We start from the raw sequence: 18,542 nt of genomic DNA, 5'->3' as shown, positions 1-18,542 counted from the left end.
GTAAAATCCCAAAATATCGACCTTCGCTGCGTGTTCGTATAGTAACCTAACGTCTACACTATAATAACGATGGGTATCGCGTATTGTGCACCAAATCAATACATTCTATAACAACCATTAAACGTAAAACGTCTGAAAAACTGTTAAACGTTCGAAAGAATGACGAACAACGTCGAACACGTCAGATGAGATACCGTTGACGTGTCAGAAAGCCAACAACAATGAAAAAACGATTCAGTTGCGCCGTAAACGTTGACGTATTTTTAATTCGTTCCTTTAGTGCCTTTCGTATTTCACGACACGAATGTGAAAGACTTATTTTTGTTTCATTTTGGGGGGTTTCTTTTCCGTAAAAAAAAAATATTCGTGGCGGTACGCCAAGCACCCGTCATGAGAGATAGGCTACTCCGGAATCATCCGATTTCACTACGTGTATGATGCGTATGTTGTGAAATACGTTGTTAAGACGGCTCAACTACAGAAAATATCGTTTCATAAATGAAAAAAAAATGCTGTGTAAAAAATGTTAGGAGTGGTATACTGTATCTATATATATATGGAGGTCTCTTTGGTGCATAGAGGATGCAGGACTGGCCCGTTGAGTGATGTGAAGTTTGCAGCCGGGGCACAGGGGCGTAAGCACGTGACTCATTCACGGTCTATAACATAACAGAGCGGTGGCTCAAATCATTTGCTATCGTAAGTAAGATTTGATGCTTTGCATGGTAGCGATACTAAATAATGAATGGTTTGCGGAAACACCGGTGCACCATGTGGGAATAATTTCTAAGAGAAACGGTTCTGAAAAGAACCAGAGGTATAAACTCGACGTTCCGGTCAGTATGCTCTGACCGTCTTCAGGAGAGTGCCTAAACTCTAAGAAAGTAAACACTTAAGAAGCAAAAGCGAAATCGGTAAATCGTGGTCGGTGTAAAAAATACGATTACATTTGCTATCGTGTCCCATTCTGGTTCCACAACCATGAATCGTCTTATTAATATTAGAAAGCACCGTGCCTCAACATTTCAATGGTGCTTTATGTCGTTAAATCTTCATGTTTCATTTTGGAAATGAAAACTATCAACCGGTGGTCTGTAAATTTACCAGCCAATCGGTAAACGTGATCCTAAAATCTGAAAGTATTGGAAATAGGCGTGGCCGGCAAATTTACAGGCCAAACGGCCATTTAAAAAAATCCGTCCCGTGTTGTTTACGGGTGGTAATCAACATTGTGGCCAATAAATTTACTGACCCATCGGTCAATTTGACTCCAAAACAACAGGCCAACATCAGCACAGTGTCGGACTATTCTTTATGGTCATGTGATTGTGAACTATAAAAATAACAATATGGTTAGTTTTTGTTCAATTCATCCGGGCCCTTTGTAAATGTAATGCATTTATACGAGATACGAGTATTTCGCTAATGATGTACACTCGATGCCCCTTCGTTTTACACAAAGTTCTGGAACGAATCCTACAAAGTTCTATACGAATCCCACGAATTTCCCCAAAGATCTAGCACGACTCTTACAAGTTTCAAACGCAAGTTTAACCGAGTCACAGTCACCTTTTAAAACGAAGTTTGCGATCGACAACGTATCGAGAAAAAAAATCTCCGATCGTGAAACAGACCTCGCAACGGGTGACGAACGTTATCGCAGACAACTAGCGATTTGTTTTTAGGGTTTCTACCTGTGTAAAAAAAAAATACGATTACATGTAAATGATCATAACCAATTAATTTGTTTTAACAGACACTCAAATCGACGGCAAATAGTTTAAAGTCGCTTTTCATGTACATGTACATATACATATGTACAGTGTACAACCAAAAATCGACTGTTCTCGTTCAACTAACTCCTGAATCAACGTACGTAACGGTAGCTTTCTTGTTTGAAGATGCGGGAAAAATGTAGGTCATGTATACAGACGCCACTTCAGCGGTTGTGTACAAAGTCTATGGAGAGTCAAACAAAAATACAAAATTGAGTCAAACAAAATTGGAAATGTATTTCTCCGTCCCAGACTCATGTCTTTTCAACATTTTGCAATGACTGATCTTTATTGAGATGATATATGAAGAAAAAGATATATGGTAAAAACAAGTGGCGTCAGGTTGCAACTTTCTTTTCGAAGATGCGCGCTGTATTAAATGCCGACTTTTGCCAAACTCTGCAATTCTCGATGCAAAATGTGCAGAGGTACGTAAAGCGAAACGACCACTTTATTGGGACCATCGAGTGTACATCCAAAGACTGAGACAAACCACAACAAAGCTCTGTGGATACGGCAACTATGGTCCTCGTGAAAATCTATAGGATTTGATCGACTGAAAGACGAAGGAAGAGTCACACCTAACTCAAGGTCTCCGTTTTGATGACTACCAACATCATACAACTGGTTTAATGTAAAACACTCGCACTACCAATGTCTCTCTTCTACAATGTACAGCGATCTTGTGAAAAACATAAAAATGAAATAATCAAATTCTAGAAGAGTTTTTCGTGTTAACTGTAATTTTATCAGCTGATTATTGTCAAAAAACATAAAAATGAAATAATCTAATGCTAAAAGAGTTTTTCGTATTAACTGATTTACTGATTAACTGATATTTCGTATTTTATTGACTGATTATACTATCCTACACTACGATGAACAATAATGTGACTATTTTCTGCAATTATGTGACTATTTTCTGCAATGTGCAAAGTTTAACAATGAAACTGCTAATTAAGTACGTTTATTTACAAGTGAGGAGGAAAGTAAAAGTTTGCAAGCCAAAATATACAAGTTGTTAAGTTTTTTTGTAAACGAGGGCACACTTTTTAATGCACAATGTGTTCCAGATTTATTTTTAGTTAATTCACTGTTAAAATTTGTAAAAAAAAATCCGCTGTGATTTGTTTTCGGGTAGTAAAAAGAGAATAGCGCTTACACCCCTGTGCAACCTTTTTCGCCTTAAAACGGCAACACGTCTACGACACAAACTGCAGGAATAAAATTCATGATACTGAACAATATCGTGCATGTGATATTAAATCAGACATCAACAAGTACACACTCACAGCCCGTTTTTATTCTCAGGCTTGCAACTTGGAAGTCACCCCCAAAACGAGGATACTCCAATCTTTACAAGACTTTGTACAGTTGGTTTTCAATTTTAATGGCATGAGTGTGAAGTGAAAAACGACGAAATCAGCTGATCCGAGGAAAAGTTGCATGCCTGTACTCTTCTTCAAATAAGACTACTTACGTTTCCCGTTTCTAGTCTTTATTTGGATTGACCCTTTCTCCCTTTTTCTTAAAAAAGAAGAAGAGACATTTCCTTAACTGAACTCACTCATAATTTTTTACACACACATTGATTACATAAAAAATTGTTTCAATGTCACATATTCAGGTATTATTTTCTTTTATTTCTTAAGTAACAATAATAACCATCAATTCTTAAAAAAAACAAAAATAATAATAATTATTCAGCATTTAAGTAGTACATGTAGTCCATTTTTTCAGGTAAACCTTAGTTTGCAAGTCCCAGTCTACATTTTCCTTATTTTTTGGTTCTATCCAACATTTTAAACACCTTCTTTCATCCCGTTTAAATAAAACCAGGATTTATGACTTACATGTACATTATACTGCAGTATTCAGCAGAAAACCCAAAGAGGGGTAACATCAAAATTATCTCAAATTCGTTTTAATTACACGAGCACAAATGACTCCAAACATTAAACATTTAAAACCATTTTAATGTATGATACAAAAAACCTACAAGTATATCTCTGAGAAAGTGATTTCTAAAGTCACAGTTTGATTTTGTTTCTTCTAAGAATTAAAGGACAAGGATTTAAGAATATTTGATAAACTGAATCAGAAGGATTCAGAAGGATGGACCTATCCTACAAGTGTACTGATTCTTAGGGAAGAAGTCTGGGTGCAAGACGTAATTGTAAGATTAGGCCAGATCCAAATAAGGCAGTGTCTGCATTACTTGGCTGCGGTTAGAAATTACACACAAGTCAATGTGCAGTGGCTGCAGACGCTTTCATTGACTAGTGTGGAATTTCAAGCCATAGCCAGGCCTAAGGATCCAGGGCTATGGCTGCATCTACATGTTACCATATTTTTGTAACTGACAAAGACCTGGACTATGGATCTAGGCAAGAGGTTCAGATGCAGCCTGGTTTAATAGAAGATATACAAGTGTTGTACAGTGAGAATGCAGAACTCTGATAGGATGCGTTGAGGTTCTCTAAATGCCTGGAGGCTTTGGTTGCGAGCGGTTGCCAAGATAGCCTCTGTTCTGCTGCTGCTGCTGGTAAGAGGCGCGTGAATTTTGATTCATGTGAGGATTCTGTTGAAGGTTTGGTTGAGCGCTGGACTGAAACCCCTGCTGGTGACCGGTTTGCTGGCCACCAGTCGACTGTACTCCGGGCGGGTTCCATCCACGAGGCCAACCCCTGCCTTTCTTGTCGATGGGATCTGGCAACAGCGGTGTGGGACTGGTAGCAAGAGGTTGTTGCTGCTGCATGTTGGGTTGCTGGTACTGCTGCTGTGGGTACTGGACCATTGGTTGCTGCTGCTGCTGTTGATACGCAGCTTGTTGCTGTTGCTGATACACTGCTTGCTGCTGTTGATACTGTGCTGGCTGCGGATACTGCACCATCCCTGGCGGGTACTGGTTCTGCATCACAGCTGCAGGTGTTGGTGGGATCTGCCGCGTCATATTAGATTGCACGGTCATTGTAGCATTTTCTTGCTGCTGTAGCGTCTTCAGCGCAGCCTGCTGTGCTGCTCTCAGCTGAGCGTCGCTGTCTTGCCTCGAAAGCCCAGCTTTAGGAGTGACCCTGCTTTGGCTCTTTGGATCCTTGATGCCTTTGCTGTTACTAGCCTGGGTTCGACTGAAGGTGCTGATCGACGCTGTCCCGTTAGCAGAGGTGGCGAGTTTCTTCAACATCGTCGGTCCAGACAGTATCAACTTATCCAGGACCTTCTGTACGACAGGACTGTCAAAATTAATATCTCCGGCTGACTTGCTGGTAGGGGCAGCTTTGGCTGCCTGGGATGCATTTACAGATGAAAGACTGCCACCGTGCAGAAAGGAAGCAGCCATGCTAGGCCTGGATACCGGCTGAGGAGCCGTAGCCATTGTTGTCCTATTGGCTGCGGATGTGGCTGCGGCTGTGCTGCTGCTACCAGATGGGTTGAAGATGCTTAAAATCTTGGCCTGTAGCTCAGCCTGTTTGGGGTCCACTGGTTTCGCTGGGGCTGGGGCTACAGCTGGGGTAACTGAAATATTAACCAAAAGTGATTATATTAATTTAAATAACAATTCCAAGCACGATTCTAATCTTTCCTTCAAAAGGGACTAATTTTCTAGCAATCACAGTTGCAATCCCAAAAAATCCAGCAAAAATGGCAAGAAATTTTAGGTGCTTAAGTTCAACAGGGTTGAGAAAAGAAATCTGCAAATAGAGGAAGTAAATTTCACATGCTCAGAAAATATAATGAACAATGAAGCAACTGACATGCAGATTTATAATTCTCGTTTTTGTTATGAGGTGACTCCATTGGTTTGTTTTGGGATTATTTTTTTTTAGGGGATTTTTTGATCGGCATTTGAGATATGCTAAAAAAAAACGATCGACTGCAAAAGATATTCAAAGGAGGAATCGTCCATTTCAGTTAAGATGGAATCTAGGGAAATTCAGTGACATGGTTGTGTGGTAAATGGGCAAGTTAGCAGAAACAAGACGTTGAGTCATAGTGTACTCACCTATAGGTTGCTGTACACTCTTGGTGATAGTGGGGGCAGGGGCAGAGCTAGCCACAGCAGGCGGGTCTGGATTCAGACCCTGCTCAATGGCCATTTTACGCCGGACTGCCTGTAAGTGACTGATGACCCTATCCATCTCGCTCAACGTAAGCTGTTTGCGATCGGCGAGCAGGTTGATAAGTTGGGGGATAGTCAGCTCGACCGCTGGAATGGCCAAGGCGGTAGGGGCGGCCGGGGGTGCAGGGGGCTGTGGGGTAGGGGGGAGTGGGGGCTGGGACTTGGGTAACGGTGGCTCCCCAGGGAGGGGGGCCATTGGAGCGGCGGGGGCAGAGCTTGAGGAACTCTTGACTGGCACTGCCCGATCTTGGAGATAAGTGGAGAAGTTACGATCGACTAACGCCAAGGCATCTTCTAACGGCATGTTTCTGTGCTCTGATTTTGTAGACACAAGGGGAAAAAAATGAAAAATCTTCTCGTAAGGTAATCTGAAAAATAGAAAAATATGGATAAACACATACACATATACAAAAGTTCAACTGATAATTTTACAGTCATCCTACTTATAATAAAAAATAAATACATGTTATATACCAAACAGAAGTCATAAAAAGTGCACAATAAACACATATATTATAGTCAAGTGTTGTGTCTGAAAAATCTGAAATACTTGTTCATCTTTATTTGCCTTGATTCATATTGACTGGAATTATAATAAAAGTCAAAATAATCAAATAACAAGACTCATGTATAAACTAAGTATTGAGAACTTTATTTTCATCCTTTACGCCTGAAAGAAAAGAATTAATAATTCATTTGGTAATTGGGTCCATGCTGGAATCATATTTTTATCTTGGGGGGGGGGTGGTGGGGACGTTGTATTGAGTCATTTCACAAACAAACTCATTGCAATTATATTTTTATTTTCCTATTTTTTTTTTAAATATTTACTAATTTGAGTAGTTTAATTTTATTTGAACTGTCAAAGCAGCATCATTTATTTGTGGTATCTCTCCAAGAAACAAGATAATATCATTACACAAAAACAATTTAAGTGATTGGTTAATAGATGAAGGACATCGTTTCGGTTTTTTTCAAATCTTTGAGGTTTGATGTTAATTCTATCAATTAATTTATTATAATTAATTATTTTTGATGTTGAAGTTCTTGCAGGCACCTGCTTCAAAGAAAACACCTGCTACCAATGAACATAAGAAAGAATCGGATCAGTATAGATGCATGCTGTATTACCACATCACGATCCTCAGAATACCTGAAATTAAACTGTTGTTGCCGAAAAAAATTGGCAGATTTTTTTCCAGTAAAAAATGCTGACGTGGATATTAGTTTCTTTACAAGTGTTATGTACCTAAAAAAAAGGTCTTGTGAAAGTTGAACTTTTTCAACTTTTAATGGCATACATGTGAAGTCGTGAATGACGAAATCTGTTTATCTTGGGAAACGTATATTCTTTTAAATGATTGTCTTGAAGTTTTGCTTGAATGATCGCAGTTTAAGTTCCAACCTTTTTGGATTTGATAGTCCTTCTATAATGATAGAAAAATAACTTTACAATGGACAACTTCACAAAAACTTGTTTTTTTATTTTTTTTTTATTTCAGTACCATATTTATTTTAATTCTGGATTGATCAGATAAAGTACACCAAATCAAACGGACGATCTCATTTTCTGATAAGAATAATCTAGATAAAAGAAATAAGAACAATTTTGGAGAAAAAGATGACTTGTAGGATGTCAGCAGAACCATTTTTGATGATCAGGAAAGTCCTTCTTTTCCTCGCACATGGACCTGCTGCGGAAAAAAGAACAGCATCACAAATACAATCTTCTCCTTAACCACTTCGCGCCAGGATTATTTCTGCCGAAAATTTTGATTTTCGCAAAAGGCAACATTTTCCAGCCAACTTCTGATATACAGCCAAACGCCACAAATACTGAATCGCAAGAGTCATTTCAACAGTATGTGTCGGATATTCGAAACAATAGGCCGCGCACAACAGCTAATTCAAGATCAGCCTATGTGTGTGTGTACAAAAGGCACGAGGGATTAACGTGTTTAGATGTCACCCAGAGGCGAGTCGAGGCAATCTTGATGTCTTAACCCGTCAGCCGTGCCTGTGTATAAAAACAGCCAGTGAGTGTCATCACGTCCTCTGACGCGAACTGGTTAAAGGGTGTTGTATTTATAATGAAAAGTGTAACAAAACGTTTGTCGAGTGCAACATATCAGCTTTCGTAGTAGTTGCCTACTGCACCAACCACCACCTTCAACCATCTTAGAAAAACAATTTAGCAAACAGAAGAAAAAAAGAATGAGAAATCCAGACTTTGAAGAATGGCAGGATTTGTAAGCTTACCTTGAGGGCTCCCGTGCAGGATGTTGAGAGTAACAGAACGGTGCACCTCGTTCTGTGACGTCAGGATGATAGCGTACAGGACCTTACGTCTCGTGACATCCTCCAGGGCCTGAGTCAGGGAACTTTCGTTGGCAATTAGCAGCAGGCCGGTGTTGAGGGACAGCGCCTTGACGCGACGCTCTACAAGATCGGCATAATCCCTGAAGGAGAAGAGTTGATGGTGGTAAAGATACATGTCTCGCTTTCATCCTTGGGTGTGAAGAGGAGTTGAGTCTCTTTATTTATTGTTTTTGTAATTTTGTACAATGGAGAGAGGTAAATTCAACACTGGGTTTGGGTGAAGTGCAAAACCATTATTGAGTGAAGTATATGTCACAGCACACCCGCGGGGGCCAATTTTAGGGCGCTGCTAAGCACAAAATTTGCTTAGCACAAAAAAGTCTGGCTTATAAAGCAGATTACCAGCCAAAACTCCAAGTGAGGTATATTGCTCGTGATAAGTATTCAGCTGTTGTTTGCTATAGCATGAAAATCACGTGGAGTTTTGGCTGGTAAACTGCTTTTATAAGCCAGGCTTTTTTTGTGCTAAGCAAATTTTTTTGCTTAGCAGCGTCGTGAAATTGGGCCCTGGGCCCAATTTCACCGTGTGCTGTTAAGCACACGATTTTCTGCTAACAGAGCCTCAGTCTTTTTCATGGCGACCGTAAGCATAAGCAAAGCAAAAGGCATGCTTACTTCAGGGGAAAAATTTGCTTAAATTAGTGACGTAACAATAGAAATCTCCATGCACGCGCGACCGTTAGCACACACACGCCGTGAAATAGTGCTTAAGGTTAGCAAATTTTCTGCTATGCTAAACACAACTTTTCTGCTAACTGTTAAGCAGAAGCAGCGCCGTGAAATTGGGCCCAGGACAGATGTGCTCAGCGTGAAAGCAAACATGAACACGAATTTGTGACATCACAGAAAATGTTGGCGCTGTGAATTTGAACAGTTAAACACATTCACCTCCAGCAAATTTCACTGCAATTGATTCGTGGAGTCAAATTCACTTCGCATTCGCATGAAATATGAACCAGCCTTAAGACTGCGTCTAAAACAGGTAGTTTCTGTATGGCTATGAATGACATCCATAGTGTGTCAATGGGGGAAAGTCAAAGCCAGAAAATTCCTGATTCGGATATGGCTTAACTGCCGAATTGTAAAGTCTCACTGTGCCAGACTAAGAGCTGACCACCCTTTATATTGATCATTCTAGCAAGTGACCTGATATGGTAAACTGCATCACCATGAAAACACTAAAACAACAAAAAGGTTGTGGTTGCGCCTTTAGCTAAAAGGGGTTATATCTTGGTAAAGACATCAAAATGTATCTCAAACCATAGTTTCGCAGAGCTCGATTTAACTTAACCAGTGGCCCAGTTTTTTTTTGTGAGGCTCACTCTCTTTGGGCTCTGTGCGTAAACAAGAGAGGGTGCTTTTTAAAACTTTCGAGAGCCCTGTGGGCGGGACACACCATGTGTGCGTACTGGTTCACGCACATATAGCGCGAAGTACGCACAACTAATAATTGTGTTCTGAATGTGCGCAAAGCCAGGGCGTCTTCGCGTGAGTGTCAGACGTTGTCAACAACGTGTTTGAATAGTCTCCCAGTGGTCTCCCCCAACTCTCCCTTCCTTACCGTTGAGGGGGTACTTGTGCATGGACCCCATAAACCCCATAAAGTAAGACAACTTACCTCAGGTGCTTTCCCATCAGGAGTATCTCACAATCGATGGGTTTCTCAGCTGAGGGTAGGGGTGGCGGGGCAGAGACAGGTGGTAGTGGATCAATGAGGGCTGGTTCAGGGTGACGCGGTGCCCTCCTGTCATAGGCATCCCTACTGTCTCTTGGAAGGCTGTCTCTCTCTAGGATGTCTCTCTCTCGGACGTCTCTCTCTCGGATGTCTCTGTCTAGGATGTCCCTGTCTAGGATGTCCCTGTCTAGGATGTCCCTGGAACGTCCGCGCTCAAGGGGATCCCGCCTGGAAAGTCAAAAAGTATACATAAAGTTATAAAGATTACTCTGAAGAAATGAGGGGATGGGTGGGTTATCAGGTGAAAGAGAATCTTCGTAGCAGCAATCGAGACAATCCTGGGGTGGGGGTTGAGGGGTTGGGTTGTTAGGGTTCAGGATTCAAGGGGTGGGGTTTGAATGGTAGGGGTGGAGGGATGGGGTTGAGGGGTGGGGGGTTGAGGGATGGGAGTGTGAGAGTTCAGGGTTCAAGAGGTGGGGTTTGAATGATAGGTGTTAGAGGGGTGGGGTGGGAGGGTACAGTTTGAGGGGTGGACATTCAAGGGGTGGTGGTTTAGGGATGGGGTTAGGCTGGATCAGAGTAAGGGTTTAAGGAGTGTTGGTTTGGGGGACTTTGAGGGGTTGGGATTTGAATGGGTTTATTTGACAGCAAACTGTAGAGTGCAGATTTAAGGGGTGGGGATTATGTCCAGTTTTATTTACCTGTCTCTTTCCCTGTCTCTCTCCCTGTCCCTGTCTCTGTCTCTTTCTCTGTCCCTGAACACAGCCTCCCTACGGTAGTCATCTTCTGGTGGATACAGGTCGTCATAGCGATCTCTGACGGGAGGAAGTCGATCCTCAAAGAACTGATCTCGTCTCCTAAACATTAAAATAAAATTGACATTGACAAAAAGGTCAAACCATATCCTATTGACCAAGATGATTGCAACTCTCTAAAGTAGACAAACCTTATCCTAAGTTGGTTCATGCAGGTACCCATTGATCCAGTGCACAAATAAAGTGGAACACTGTGGAACTCTCCACCATAGTTGTGATGGTGGACTCATTCGTTCAAGAGCTTCATTAATAAGCTTGATCTTAAGTCAAGAGTCCTTTCGGACCATAGGTGCTTCCTACCTTTTCTTGGCATTGTCTACTAAAACAAAAAATGAATTTCCAATGAAGTCGACAAGGCAGCAAAGTTTCATAAAAACTAAGGAACTAACAAAAACGTTACCTACCTAGCGTCCTCACGATCTCTCTCATACAGGTCTCTGCCTCGCTCAAATTTGTCATAATAACGGTCATCGTATCGATCACGGTGGGGCGAACGCTCTCTACCCCGAAGTGGCAGGTCACGAAGTGGCAAATCCCGCTCTCTATAGCGATCCAAATCCCTGGAGAAGGAATAAAAAAAAAATGGAATTTGAGTTGGCCAAAAGTTATCTCTTCACTGCTCATTGCTTCTTTAATAAAATCATAGTTTCTGAACTTAAGAAGCATGAACTGAAGAAGCAGCAATGCCTTTTAATGAGTGGCTGACTGAAAGATACTTCTATTCTACATGGTGGCAATTGGATGAATTTGCAGGATTGAGGATGGTTGGGGCCTAGAGAGTTAGGGTTGAGCTCTTTATCTTATGCTTGGCTTGGAGGAATTTGCAGGATTGAGGATGGTTCCTAGCCAAAAGGGCCTAGAGAGTTAGGGTTGAGCTCTTTATCTTATGCTTGACTTGGAGTGAATCAACACTGCTGAAAGATCATCATTTGCTTTTTGTGCATTTTGCTCGTTTCCAAAGAAGACTGTTCAAAACCTATCCTGTTGAAGTTTCAGCTCAGTGGATATTACACTTTTCAAGCGGACATGGAAAAAGACATGCACAACCTTTGGATTACGAAATACGATTTCGTCAATAGCTCTTTAATTGACTGATCGTTGATTGACTACCCATATTTCTTGATTTCTTGTAAATGACAGCAAGCCAGACGGATTAATTCACAAGGTGTTTAGTACCAGAACGATCTCTAATCCAAGTAAGATTTCCGATAATAATTTGGTAGGTTACTTTCGGGATAAATGAAAATGATCCTACACGTACATGTATGTATGCCTTTAACCCTAACCTTCCCAACTCCATCAAAATCCATCCCCCATTTGAGGGGATTTTGGTAGGCAACCCATGAGGACCGAGTCCATCAAAATCCACCTATAGCAGTGGTGGATTTGTGGTGGATTTTGGCAGATTTGGTCCTTAAGCATTATGTGAAGCAGACTCAGTGATGGATTGGTGGACTTGCTACTTTTCTAAGTAAAACTCAGTAGGGAGTTAGGGTTTAAGGGGATGGTGCCATTCTGGATGCTCCCGCCCAACCCAACAAATCCGTCCCAGAATGTAATACAGCCCCCCCCCCCATTTTTCATGCCCCTCCTTCATTGGTATGTGCCCATCCCTTCCAACCAACACAGCTTTATTAGTACCTGTCTCTCTCTCTATCTCTGTCTCTATCAAGGAATGGGTCCTGGCCTCTGCTAGCAGCCGGTCTCCCTCTATCATCTGTATTGATGGTGTTCCCAAACCTGTCTTTTTGGGCAAGCCGAACACCTGGAATTAAAAAATGAAATAAAAATATCCACATGGAAAACAATGCACAAAGGGGCAGAGTAATGATGAAAACATTATTTCTAAGTTTATCACAGCAGATTGAAATTTAAAAAAATCCCACTGAAATTTAAAAAAATCCCAAGAATTTTTAGAAAAAAAAAAATACATTTGAAAATGTTTTGTTTTCTTCCAAGAATCACTCTATAACTTCAACAAACAATAACTACGTGCTGCCGAGATTATGTTTGGCCGGAAAATAAGACAACATATATCGGCTCCAGACGATGACTAGGGCAGGCTAGTCAAAACGTTGTGACCAAAGACAAGTTCTTTTAGAACTAAAAGCAGGACTGTTCTTATCAGACTAAATATCTACTGAGCGACAGTAGTCATTACCACAGGACGTTACCGCAAACAAAAACGAAAGTAATATCCACTATGCAAAGCCTAAAATCTTATATTGGCTAATTTTTAAAATTAAGTCAACCCCCACAAATACTGACTCTTGAGAACCATTCGTACACTATTTGTATGACAATTCCCACCGTAACTTCCTTTTTTGCAACACTTCGAAGCCTTGCCTAGGAGCAATATTTGCTATGATGACAGACCAACAGGGCCAAGTTCAAAACACGGCGTGTTCGAAACCAATGGGATCCACTGATGTGTATACACATTCACCGCGGGGAGTTGGGGAAAGCTTGACGATGTAACCCGTCACCAACCCCTGGGATTACATACACTGCCAGATCGTGTTTACACGTCCTCTGGCATATTACGTACCTATATGTTTGCCTTCAAAGAAGCTCGTATTTTCAGCTGCTATTGCCTTTGCTGCCTCCGCTGCACTGGCATACTGTATGAAGCCGAATCCTTTGTTTGTATTGACGTAAATTTCTGATGAAAAAAAACCCCAAAAATAAAAACATCTGTGACAATTATTAAGGTACAAATAAACATGTGCTTGGCTGGTTTTCTCCCAAACGACATCCACATATGGATATACGCTATGGCGTTTTGGACTTAACTTTTATAAAAACATGAGAAGAAAATATAAAATTAGTAAAAAAATGTGAATTTGACCGTTATGAAATTCGGACTTTATTTCCATTAAAAAAAAAATCCTCCAAAGCCTCAGGTCAGAAAAGGAAAAAAAAAACGGGTGCAAAACCGAGATTCGAACCCGCAACCTCGCGGTGCAAAATTCTACCCTCTACCGACTGAGCTGTCGCACTACTCGTCAAAATGCGGAGAAGCAAATAATTATTTACCTGCGTGCATATCAAAAAAGTATCGTACAGGGCGCTAAACAACCATGTATGCCGATGTCGTTTGGGAAAAGAAAATTTGCCGGCTGGTTACAACTGGCTAGGGGCTGAATGCGGGTAATGGCCCAAGATGAAAGCGAGGATAATCCGCATGCAGGCCTCCAGCAAGTTATAAATGTACATGTTTAATACCGGCCAAGCACATATTTATTCCCATTGATAAATATGTTCACAATTTTCAACGATTTTGTTCAACATTTTTCCTGCATGTTTTGTGAAATATCCCTCTGGTCATGTCTATGCCTCACGCGCATAGTGCTAAAAATAAAATCTCTGTGAAATTGGAGCGTACTGCCCAAGTGGCGCAGAATGCAGCGGTGTGTTACTGGCGGTTTAAAACCACCCACGTGACAGGCTCTCGACCAATAGGAATTGGCAACCTGTCTCCGTTATTCATGAGTTGTCTTTGAAAAGACACACAGTAAAGAAGACTACGCTGTCTTGCTCAGTCAAAGACATGTATGCTCAGTGACAATGTCAATATCTCAGTCAGTAGACCATAGGTTAGTCCTTAAAGTCCATCACAAACACTTCAAGTCCAATTTTTGTTACGTGTGTGACATAAATTGGGCTCGTCTGATTTATGAAGCTTTAGTCCTTATTAACTACATCTGACATATTACTTTCACTGATTCATCAGATTAGTACTTTTACTCCCTACCTTAAGAGTATAGTTTCTACTTTCACAAACTGAGCGGTCATCAAAGTTTGGTCACATGTGTGACATCAGACATAAAAATGTTATCGGACCCATATCGGAAATTCACACTTTTCTCCAAAGTTCTAAGGACAGACACACCCATACTAATTTTGGAGTAAGACTAGTCTTCTGTGATTTACAGAATGTACACCCTCTGCTTTGCTTTTACTAAATGGGAATTGTACTGTGGTCACGTGTGTGACATTTAATCGGTCATGTGTGAGGCATTTTGAAATTGAATTCATGCTAATGTATGCACAGAAAGACCAACGTGTGAAACACCTTAAGAATTTTGCGTCTTTACATAACTAACATTGTTTTAGTAAACAATAATCATTTGAGTTACAATTTACATCACATAAAAAACTTTTTTCCCTAAAAAGTAATTTAGTTTCAATTTTTGAAGAATCGCTCTTCCATGAAAGTTTGGATACTATGTTGCATGCTCTGCTTGTGGCCTTACCATATATGGTTCCGTACTTCTCAAATCTAGCTCTGAGATTCTCCTTATTCGCAGTCTCAGACAGCTGGGCGATATGCAGACGAGCATTTGGAGGTAGATCCGAATCCCTCATGGTTCTAAGCAAATAAACAAAAGTCAGATTTAATTTACATACACTTGCAAATGTGCATACCCGCTGCTATATGTACATCAGAGTCGAACCGGCCAACAGATTCCGTTAGCTCGGTGGTCGAGTGGTAAGATGTCTGCACTAAGAAAGCAGGAGGTCGCGGGTTCAAGCCCTACCCAAGTGATTTTTTCCAACTTTTACTCAGGAAGTAACACGCTGCGTATACAGTGTTTATACGTTGGTACGGTCAAGCCAAAACCTATTATGCCAAAAACAAAATATAGGGCTGAGGCATAGTCGGACTCCCTATTATCGCAGCATCCCTATTATCGCGGAAATTTCCTTTTTGCGTTGCCAAAACTCCTTCAAGTGGCGATTTTTATCCAGTTCACCAGGCATAAAGGACTTTCTACCGAGTTGTATAAAAAGGACGATTAAAAAATGTTGTGTCTTTCGGGACTTTTAAGCATTTTAATCAATATTAACTTTTTCCAAACGGGGAAGGTTAGTGGGCAATCTCTATTCCGAAAGAGCAAACGTGATAAGTACCACGATAATATGGCGCCCCAGGGTTCTCCCCAGGATTTTTTCAAACCTGTGGGGGAAGTTTTGTTGTGATTCACCAACCTGCGAAGCCACGGCGTGGGGTCCGGGGCCCGCTTAAGGGCCCCGAAATATTTTGAACTTTAGAGGCTCTCTGGTGCATTTTAGAGCAAATCTGGGGAGTCTTTGAGGAAGATTTTTCCTTAAAATTTAGTGGAGATCTTGTGATATTTTTTGTAATTAGAGAAAAAAAATATCAAAATTTTTAACTTAAGAAAAAATCAACATTTCAAAACCTGTGTTAAAACTTCTTGAGCTAGAAAGTATGGATTATATTTACAAGCAAGTTTCAAATTAAGAAATTAAGGTGAACAAAAAAATCACTTTTGCTTCCGACTTCATGCCTTTCAAAATAGCGTCGGTAGGTCGAAAAAATTATTTCGCCAATTTTTTGGGCTGCTGATTGAATCATGGAGGAATAAAAACACATGATTGAATGGAGCATATTGAAAAAGGAATCATGTAGTTTTGTGCCTGGATTATTTTCCTTTGCACCACCATGACCACGAAAATTATCTAGACTGATCATCAGAAGTGATTAAAACTTGCCTCACCTAATTAAAAATATATTTGAGGAGGTTGATTCCACTATATGCTTAACGTACATCACGGCCCCTGGCGCCATCATTCAGTCTGGCCGGCCGCCGGCCGTCGGCCATAAATCGCGCCGTGCACACACGGCGCAGTATCAGTGTGCATTACTGCACTGTGTACGGCCCATCCCATGTGGCCGAAAATTTTGCACTACTGCTCCTAAGAAGCACGCTACGATGTTTCGCCACAAGTTCGAGCTTTGCAATCTCGTCATTTTAATGGAAAATACATACACAGAAACTAAAGATCACGTTCTGTGATGATGTTTGTTTGGTGTTTTTACGATCCAACTTCGGCCGACATCATCATCATGCATGCACGCACGAGGCAGTAGTCACTGGTTCCGGTCCTTCATCATAGCATTGATACTGTTAGCATGCGAAGGGAACCAGTGTACCGTTTTGTATGCGCTAATATATAGCTGGCGGTCGACGCGAAAGACCCGTCATTGTGTGCATTTTGATCACACATGCATCAGAAATACGGGATTTTTGTCAAGATTTTGCATGTCAAGATGAAATAATGGCATATGAAACGATTATGTTGTGCATTTTAATGGCTTGTATAATAATTATATTGTGCGTATCGGGGGCTGAAAAATGTGATCGGCATTTTTGTCGGCGTATCGGGCCGCAAATTCAGCGTATCGGGCCGATACGCACATTTGTACGTGGGGAGAACCCTGAGCTCCATCCTAACATCAGCGAAGGCAATACTAGACTTCGTACACAACCGCTGTAGTAGCGTCAGGTTGCAACAACAACATTCTTTCGGAACTTGCGTCTCCCTCCTGGAAAGATTCCCATATCTGGCCATCACTTGTCACCCTGTGCACAAACCCTATGGGACTGGTTTGAAAATGTCTAAGTGTTTTCTCCAGTAATGCTTCTACACAATTTTCCATGCTAAATTTGACTTTTTAATTTTAATTTTTATGACATAATATTAATATCACTTTCTGATGACTGATAGTGACAGGTCACTGAAGGAAAAAAATTAGTGGGAGCAACTATAGAACGCAGGGCCACGCCGGAAAAGGTTTTTTTTTTTTGGTAGTTGGATGCGATGTATGGTACGGTATTGGTACGAACTAAATAGAGGGTGGTATAAAGAGTTGAATGAGCATGAAGTAAATGTATATACCGAGTGAGACGGCTTGGGATGTCTTGGATGCGTGGATGTGTGGTGGATTAGCATGAAGTCATCAATAGAGGGCGCTTTATTTACCCCTGGACCCTCTAGTGTATTTACCCTATAGGACCCACTACTTTATTTCCCTATCTAAAACCAACCCCAACCTACCCTCTCATTCCGTCTTGGATGCGTGGATGCGGGGTGGGCATGAAGTAAATTATAATCAATAGAGGGCGTGTTATTGGAAGCCTGAATGCGCGGATGCCCGGATGTGGGGTGGGCATGAAGTAAATTTTAATCAATAGAGGGCGCTTCATTGGATGCCTGGATGCGCGGATGCAGAGTGGGCATGAAGTAAATTTTAATCAATAGAGGGCGCAGTAGAAATGTGCGGATGGCATGAAATTAATTTTAATCAATAGAGGGCGCTTTATTGGATGCCTGGATGCGCAGATGCAGAGTGGGCATGAAGTAAATTTTAATCAATAGAGGGCGCTGTAGAAAACCGACTGCGCATCCACGCAGCCATGGATGCGCGGATAATGGAGTGGCCCTGCCTGTAATAGTTGTGCCAATAATTAGTGATGACCAGATATTGAAATCTTTCCTCCCTCCCATACCAGGTATCACCCATCTGCCCCCCCCCCCACCCCACAAAGCCCCCCCCCCCCCCCCCCCTCCTGCATATCTACTTTGTGTATAAAGCATATCGGTATGTCCGCCATTTCCGACATGTCCGATTAGGCCTACCACTTCACTTAAAATAAATTGATGTCCATTTAATGATCTCAAGTCAACACGACAGCGAGTACCTTCAGACCTTAAACATATAGTCATCTTCAAGTCTTAAATACTTACGTAAAGGGTCAAAGGGTTTTGGAACCCCACCAAAGTGCCAAAAAAACCCCAAGAAAATTGACACTTGACAACGACACTTTCTCCACGTCCGACTCCTGCACGCTGCTTCAGTAACTCGCTGAACCTGGGAACGATCTCGTCTCATCAGCATCTCTGACCGAAGATATAAACAGTATAGCCGTATTTTGAGATCGAGGATGAAATATTTTGCGATGGTATAGGTA

The 18,542-nt window shown here is 41.3% G+C and overlaps 1 protein-coding gene across 3 annotated transcripts; it reads right to left on the bottom strand.

Annotated features, from left to right (window-relative positions):
• Window positions 1–3,801: 3,801 nt before the first annotated feature.
• On the bottom strand, window positions 3,802–18,448 carry LOC119737961 (nuclear receptor coactivator 5-like). 3 transcript variants are annotated; one of them, XM_038212636.1, is made up of 10 exons: window positions 18,319–18,448; window positions 15,021–15,136; window positions 13,313–13,426; window positions 12,406–12,529; window positions 11,169–11,324; window positions 10,663–10,806; window positions 9,893–10,177; window positions 8,155–8,354; window positions 5,779–6,210; window positions 3,802–5,291 (listed from the first exon to the last, which is right to left on the bottom strand). In XM_038212636.1, the coding sequence occupies exons 2-10, from the start codon at window positions 15,130–15,132 to the stop codon at window positions 4,255–4,257; spliced, it is 2,604 nt and encodes an 867-aa protein (XP_038068564.1). In that variant the 5' UTR covers window positions 15,133–15,136; window positions 18,319–18,448; the 3' UTR covers window positions 3,802–4,254. The 3 variants fall into 3 exon arrangements, with proteins under 3 accessions (XP_038068564.1, XP_038068563.1, XP_038068565.1); XM_038212635.1 differs by having other exon boundaries at window positions 10,651–10,806; window positions 18,319–18,447; XM_038212637.1 differs by lacking the exon at window positions 5,779–6,210 and having other exon boundaries at window positions 10,651–10,806.
• Between the last annotated feature and the right edge of the window lie 94 nt (window positions 18,449–18,542).

This window comes from Patiria miniata, unplaced genomic scaffold, assembly GCF_015706575.1.
Source record: "Patiria miniata isolate m_02_andy unplaced genomic scaffold, ASM1570657v1 HiC_scaffold_3, whole genome shotgun sequence".
NCBI lineage: Eukaryota > Metazoa > Echinodermata > Asteroidea > Valvatida > Asterinidae > Patiria > Patiria miniata.
This window is presented reverse-complemented; position numbering and strand designations above follow the sequence as displayed.

Excerpts from the sequence above, each read along its gene's own strand:
- LOC119737961 (XM_038212635.1), bottom strand. The coding sequence starts at position 15,132 with ATGAGGGATTCGGATCTACCTCCAAATGCTCGTCTGCATATCGCCCAG. Across the intron at positions 10,807-11,168 it reads AGAGATCGTGAGGACGCTAG|GAGACGAGATCAGTTCTTTG; the intron begins GTAGGTAACGTT and ends TTTAATGTTTAG. Across the intron at positions 6,211-8,154 it reads CCTGCACGGGAGCCCTCAAG|AGCACAGAAACATGCCGTTA; the intron begins GTAAGCTTACAA and ends CTACAAAATCAG.